At 49.8% G+C, this 7,570-nt stretch overlaps 1 protein-coding gene across 1 annotated transcript; it reads right to left on the bottom strand.

Annotated features, from left to right (window-relative positions):
* Positions 1-1,496: 1,496 nt before the first annotated feature.
* On the bottom strand, positions 1,497-6,523 carry VAChT (Vesicular acetylcholine transporter). The gene is made up of 2 exons (XM_011153782.3): positions 6,352-6,523; positions 1,497-4,711 (listed from the first exon to the last, which is right to left on the bottom strand). Exon 2 carries the CDS (start codon positions 4,513-4,515, stop codon positions 2,746-2,748), a length of 1,770 nt encoding a protein of 589 aa, XP_011152084.2. The 5' UTR covers positions 4,516-4,711; positions 6,352-6,523; the 3' UTR covers positions 1,497-2,745.
* Between the last annotated feature and the right edge of the window lie 1,047 nt (positions 6,524-7,570).

Here is a 7,570-nt window from a genome sequence, read left to right as displayed (position 1 = left end):
GGTCTAATAAATAGTGTCTATCTACGTTACACGTTACGTTATCGGGTACACACTTGCTTGGATGCAACGGGAGAGTTGACGATATTCGTTCGTACTACGAGTCTCGCGACAACAGGGATAAAAACCGCAAAAAGTTCAGGCACTGTTAACTCAAAGTTAACTCGCGACGAGCCTCGTGGATCCGCGCGGTGCGGCCGCGAGTGCTTCCGAGGTTCGATCGCGAGCAAAGCGGATCCCTTCCTGACGATCGAGGAATCCTCTTCTCGCGCCCTTTAATCGCCGCCGATAATCGTCGTGTCGATGCTTCGCTATCGTTATCGGTACTAGCGCTGATTGATCCTTTGTTCATTTGTTGCTTTCCGCAACTTTCCGTCTCTTAGTATCGACGAGTAGATACGAACGTACTAATGCACGAATGCAGTGCGCTCGGTCGTAAGGCTTGGCAGGTGCCGACGACAAAAGTAGCGAAGACATGTCTACGATCGGTCGGTTGTCTTCTCGACCCCGTAATTCGTTTCTTTCCGCCGCGAGTTGATATTGAGATATGCTTTTCTCGTGGAGGAAATGTTACACGTGGAAACGTACGATCAAAGAATACCACGAGAGTTCAATCTTAAGCACTCGATATATTGCACACAGATTTGTATCGGATATGTCGTAAGTTGAAATTCAATTTGGTACATGTGCTGCGTATTATACGTGCATTTTAGACGATCGAAACACTCTTCGCGATAATCGCTGCAGCGTAACCTTGCAGCCGAGTCACTGTGACACATGATAAAAAAATTTCATGTAATTATATACATATATAGTATATAGAAATGCGTCTATATATATATATGTGTGTGAGTGTGTATGTGTGTATGTGTGTGTGTGTGTGTGTGTGTGTGTGTGTGTGTGCGTGTGTGTGTGTGTGTGTGTGTGTGTGTGTGTGTGTGTGTGCGCGCGCGCCGTGTGTGTGTGTGTGTGCGCGCGTGGTGTGTGTGTATGCGCGCGCGCGCGTCTGTATATATATATATACACACACACATATATACATATATATTTCTTCTAAATATCGCACAGTTTTTCACGATGAACCAAATCGACGAGGTTCAAACGAGATATCTCTTCAATTGGGAAAGTAATCTCATAAAAATACAGATATGTTTACTTTGACGCGCTCGCGCCTTGGTACTGGTATTGCTCTGTTATCGCGGCAAAGTACCCGATCGATACCCAAAGGTATAACGAAGGGACAATAAGACGTTGCGCAGGGAGAAATGTCGCTTTATCTCAATCGTATCTCTTTTAACCAGACATTAATCTTTTATTTATTTGGATTTTTAACGAGATCGTTCCTCATTTTGTACCGATTGGAAAAGTTATTTCTGTCGGTATTCTAAAGATATGGAAATAAATGCGTATGAAACGTAACGTAACATATAATATCGAAAATTTCAAAAAGAAGAAAATTTCGACAGAATTTCACACGCATTTTGAACGAGAGAGAAAAAGAGGTTTTATTTAGCTTTATTAACGTCCATAACAATTAATCATGACAAGGAATTTACATACACATACATGTGTGTGTATGCGTATGTGTAACGAACATTGTAGATTTCGTTAACCAAAAACATGCTTAGTGAATCCAAATTTTATCTTTCAAGTAGTATCTCTCGATGATATTTTTCAATAATTAGCATAACAGGAGTAACACAAGACTCGTCCAAAAATCGGAATTGAGACGAATACTTTGCCATTGTAGAGCGAACTTTAAACGTCGAGTTTTGTCTATCTTTGTCGCAACTCTCTATACATTTACCTACTTAACTTAAAACCTTATTTCCTAAATTTCTGACGCCTTAATTAACGATATGATATTTCCGTCCAGCGATAGAACGATTTTCAAGAAAAGCCGTAAAAACTCAAAACAACTTGCTCAGCAACGAGCGAGCGAACATCTTCGCTGACGGAAAGCTTTTGTCGCGGTTGCGAATCCTCGCTCTTTCTCTTCCGATTTTCTTACGCAACTACAACTTGCGTCCTAAATCGTGCATATTTCACGACAAAAGACGCAAATCCCTTCTCTTTCTTCGCAATAGCGACACACGTTCGTTTCCTCTCACTCTAAATTTATTTCGATGTTGCGTTGCGACTATTATTCACTTTCCATTATTTTTCTTTGCGACGAAAAGGGTCTCTCTCTCTCTCTCTCTCTCTCTCTTTTTTTACGAGCTTATCGTACCAACGCATGTTATTACTTCCACTTCAGTCTTGTAGTTTCAGTGTCACATATTTTGCCGTAAATGACGATGCGCCAAGTCGCAGTTCAGCGCTCGCCTTGTCTCTCCTTATTTCTTCTCGCATCGCGATTCGTGCAGCTAGCGAAATCTCAAGTAGAAGCTCGAATCTCAAGATTCCAGGACCGTCAGGATTCACTGCTGGCAGAATGACTATTTGGAAGTCGTTGCCTCTCATTCCCGACCAAGGTTGACGATACTCGGAGTACGATCGAGATTCAGCGAGCGCGCTTGCTTCTCCGCCGATAAGTGGAAGCCTGTCTCAAAGACTCTCTCTCTCTCTCTCTCTCTCTCTCTCTCTCTCTCTCTCTCTCTCTCTCTCTCTCTCTCTCTCTCTCTCTCTCTCCCCCCCTCTCTCTCTCTCTTCCATTCTTTCAAACACTGTCACTCTCGAGGTCAAAGGTCGGCCGCTCTATTATCGATGAATCGACGGCACGAGACATCGCGGCGGTCGTCGCGGAATTTAATACATTCCTTGTCTGAAAGGGTTACTGTCCCCAGTTGGCCGTTGATCCGCATCGGCCGGTCTTCTGAAGGGGTTCACGTCCACCTGCGCGCCGCCCCTCTGCTGCTCCTGCTGCTCCAGCGCATAATTCCTCTGCTGGCCGTATTCGCCGTGTTGGCCGTAACCGGCCGTAGCCTGATTGTAGAGCGGCGGTTGCTCGTGAGCGACCTGATTGTAGCCGATCGTGTTCGCACTCTGCATCCCGTAGCCAGCAGCTTGATCGTAGTTGGGTTGCGTCGCTTGGTAGTTTCGATCGACATAGCTTTGGTCGACATTAGTCTCCATGCGTGTCTGATTCAAATGGTTGCCAATTTCGCCGGTGATCGGCCGCTGCTCCTGAAGAACGTACGTCTGGTACTCCTTGTCGGGCGGATCCTGCATCAGTACGTTCGCCTCGTCCTGGAACGGCTTGAAGTCGTAGATATGCCTGAGATAGTAAAGCACCGGGGCGTAGAGCAAGTTGGAAAATGCGATGCCGACGTTGAGGGCGGTGAAGCCGATCGCCTCGACGACGCCACCGGCTATGATCGGGCCTACCGCGTATGCCAAGCTATACGATATATCGGCGATCGCATAGATGCTACCGTAGACCGACACGTATCTCACGTCCACCAGGTAGCCGAGGGTCGGCAGCAGGGCGGTGTCGATGAGCGCGATGCCGAAGCAGATGCCGCACACCGGGATCATCAGCATCTTGTACGTGCTGCAGAAGGGTACGATGAAACAGCAGAAGCCCTCGAGCGCGAGGCCACAGGCCGCCATCAGCCACTGGTACTGCGGGTACTGCTTGGCCATCTTCACCGTGATCATCACGCCCATCACGTGCGGGAAGAAGGCCGGCAGCCAGACCATACCGATCTTCCAGTTGTCGTGCGTCATCGTGTCCTCCATCCACAGCGAGATGGTCGGCTCGAGGAAAGCCAGCGCGACGTTCGACATCATCAGGGCGCCCGCGCACACGGCGATGTACGGGTCCATGAGCAGCCGCCAGATCGGTATCGTCGACTTTTCCTCCCTGTTCCTGTCGCGCAGCTGCTCCTTTATCGGCTTCATCACCAGCAGCAGCATGAAACCGTCGGCCAGGCTGACGAACGCCAGTATGAGGAACGGCACCTCCTTGCCGGCGAACTGGTAGAGAGCGCCGCCGAACGGCGGTGCCACCAGGCAGCCGAAACTGATGAAGGCCAGCGCGATGCCGAGAGCCTTGGAGCGTTCCGCTTCCTCTGTGAAGCGATCGGCGATCATGGCGAGGCCGGCGGTGTCGGCGAACGCGGAGCCGACGCCTTGGAGGCTCCTGGCGAAGAAGAGCACGCCGTAGCTCTTGCCGCACGCGAACACGCTGGTCGACAGGAACATTATGCACAGCCCGATCATCATGGGGATGTCGTAGCCGATCTTGTCGATGAGCGCACCGGAAAACGGGTTCACCATTAGCTGCACGATCGCCTTCGACGCGAACAGCACCCCTGTGGCGGAATCCTGGCCATGATGAGCGGGCGGTCCGGTTGTGTTCTCCGTGTTCTCCTCTACGGGCCCGAACGCACCGACGTACTGCAGATAGTCGGGTATGATCGGTACGATCACCATGTACAGCATATTGTCCAGCAACAGCGCCACCGACACGATCACCAGGATCAGCTTGCGCTGCGCCTTTGGCTCCTGAAGCTTCGTCCAGACGATCTCTTTGAGCTCGCCGAACTCCATGTTGAGTATCGGTATCGTCGTCATGGCGGCTCGAGACTCTAGCTAGCTGCTCTAGTCTCGCTCGCGAGACCGATCTCGCTCCCGGTCGCTTCCCGGTTTCCCTGTTTGTCTAGAGGGAGCAACTAACCGCGGTCACCTCGTTGCGACCTCGGCAAGCGAGCGTGACCAAGCGCGATCGTCGCGATTGGGGCGGCGCGCATCAGGCCGGGCCGGGGGTAACCTACAACAGATCACCGAGTTGGCACGATTAGCTCGCGGAATAATGAAATACGCGCGCGCGCGCGCGCGCGCCCGCGCGCCCGCGCCCGCACCCGCACCCGCACCCGCACCCGCACCCGCACCCGCGCCAGCGCCACGCGCCACGCGCACCTTCTCCACGCTGATCGACGGTCAACCGCGACGGATACCCGAGAAAACAGCGACTGGAGAAGCGAAGAACGAGACTCGAGGAAAGCTATTCAAGGGAAGAAACAAGGGGAGCCCTGACCCGGCCTGGTCAGCGCGAATAGACACCCAACCCCGATCGCGAAATACGTTTCAGCTGCGGGTTCTACCTTGCGAGAAAGTGCGCTTTCATTCTCGCTCTTGCCCTTTTCTTCTCTCTCTCTCTCTCTCTCTCTCTTTCTCTCTCTCTCCTCTCTCTCTCTCTCTCTCTCTCTCTCTCTCTCTCTCTCTCTCTCTCTCTCTCTCTCTCTCTCTCTCTCTCTCTCTCTCTCTCTCTCTCTCTCTCTCTCTCTCTCTCTCTCTCCCTCTCTCTCTCTCTCCTCTCTCCCTCTCTCCCTCTCTCCCTCTCTCCCTCTCTCTCTCTCTCTCTCTCTCTCTCTCTCTCTCTCTCTCTCTCTCTCTCTCTCTCTCTCTCTGTTTCTCTCTCTCTCCCCTCATCTCTCCTTCCGCAAGTCAAAGAGAACACGACACCGGTTGGGGGCTCCCCCTCGATAAGGCGTCGCGAAATCGACTCTACATCTTAGCTCGGTATATCGTGTATAGTATTACAGCCGTATAAAAACAGCACGGAAAAATGCTGAGAAAACAAGGGGCGCGGTTCGAAGCGCGTGCGAAATATTGTTAGTGTTCTCGCTGCTAATCACTTTATGAGTGTAAGTGATACAAAAGTGTTGCGGAACCATCATCAGTGATATTGGCGTCCGAGTTGTTTGCCAAGTGTGTGTCGATTATTGGGACAACTATAACGATAATCAATATAATCAACAGTGTCGCTTGTTGTTGGGGACAAAAGACTGTTATTAATAATTGTTTTCTATCACCGACTTGTACACGCGAGTATATATTGAAACAAGGTCAAGTACCTCACGTAATTAATCACTGTAAAACGGTGAAACAGTGCGTATCTCTCTCTCTCTCTCTCTCTCTCTCTCTCTCTCGCGAGCGCGACTCTGTGGAAAAAGTTGCCGAGTGCAATTTTTCCGACAATCTGTCGATTCTACGTCGAATCTGGCATTGAAAAATCTGTCTAGTTTCGCTTACTTCCCTCTAGAAACGAAACCTTCGTTCATCTGCCCATCGGACAACTTCATCTCAAATCATCGTTTATTTAGTTTATCGATATTATTTCAATCGCCACATACTTTTATATAGAGGCAGATCAAATGCAACTTGGTTGCAACCAAGTTTGCCTTGACGTCAACCTCGTCTAATCTAGTGTAAATCACTATCGAAATTCAGACGACATTCGAAACGACGACAATCGTTGTGCTGAATGTTAGAAAAACTCTTCTCGCGTTTGCAAAGTCGTGGTTCTCTCGCTAACGATGCGACGCACGCGATCGGTACACGCGGGTGATATACCGACTACGTCGCGAAAGACGTCAACGAGACTCTTTCGAGCATTCAACGACTCACCCGAGTTACTGGCAAACTTTTGCCTGAGAGAATTGGCGAGGCGTTGGGGGCCCGCCAAGGTCGGAAGACCGGCTAGCAGGCCGCTCAGAGTCGAAGCGACGTCCGATCCGTCTTCGTCCTTCGAGTCGTTGACCGACTCCTTGGTTCCTCGCGTCCCCGGGCCCTCCACCTTTTCAGCTGAATTCACAACCGCGTGAATCTGCAACAGCGTGATATTTCCCAATCGGTTAAAGTCAAACGCGGACACTCGGCAACAATAACGATCGATTCGCTTCCATCCCTCTTGGGACTGAAGAGGGACGGAATGAGTTCGCCGCAGAAACATTGCGCGCGCGCGCGCGTGCGTGCGTGCGCAAACCGACGGAATTCCGCAAGCCGCATATTTGCAAATTATAATAAACCCGACCTGTTCGAAGCAAGCGTTATCTTTCGACCTTCGACCCCGACCCCGACTCCGACCCCTTCGACCCTCTCAATGCTCGAATCGATTCTCTTCGATTTCGGTATCAAGCGCTAACGATGGATGGGTCCGATGAAAATGATAATGATGATGACGCAATCGATTGCAATAGATCATCATCTGTGTATCTTGTGCAATTAATATCGCAACGTACAAACTAACACGAGCGAAGGCGTTAAGTAAGTACAACAACAGCACAAAATTTGTTCCTTGCGTAGAGAATGTTCCGAGATTGTGCACATTATCCACGGGAGGATGGGGAAGGGTACGTTGACCTTCGAGTTGAAATTTATCATTATATTTTTAACCTGCGCAATTGTGCGCGCGCGCGCGCACGCACCACTAAGAGTAAGGGTGCACTGTGCAACGTTTGTACTCTACATATTCACGTCTTCTCGTACGGTCGACACAATTTTTACCAACATTTCTATTATCTTATGTACGCGCGTTACCAATGGGCGCAAGTTAAATATAGCGTTTCTGTGTCTATCTATAACATTCGAGTGCTGTACTATATGCATTTGAAGAAGACCGGGCATTACACACGTGCGTAACTTCCCAAGGTAATTTTTACCCTCTCGCTTCATCGCGATATAGTTATTTGACAGCCACGTGTTATTTTGTGCTCCATTGTTTGCAGGAAGGGTAGCGATATCCCTTGTTATTTCACCTCCCCCCCCTTCCTCCCTTCCTCTCCTTCATCGCTCTCCTAATCACAAATTTCAACTGAAGAATTCTCTCAGCTCTTGCTCGGGACAT

This window comes from Harpegnathos saltator, unplaced genomic scaffold (genome assembly GCF_003227715.2).
Source record: "Harpegnathos saltator strain DR-91 unplaced genomic scaffold, Hsal_v8.6 scaffold694, whole genome shotgun sequence".
NCBI classification, from domain to species: domain Eukaryota; kingdom Metazoa; phylum Arthropoda; class Insecta; order Hymenoptera; family Formicidae; genus Harpegnathos; species Harpegnathos saltator.
This window is presented reverse-complemented; position numbering and strand designations above follow the sequence as displayed.

What these genes read in the sequence shown, in the direction of transcription:
- VAChT (XM_011153782.3), bottom strand. Translation starts at nt 4,515, where the DNA reads ATGACGACGATACCGATACTCAACATGGAGTTCGGCGAGCTCAAAGAG.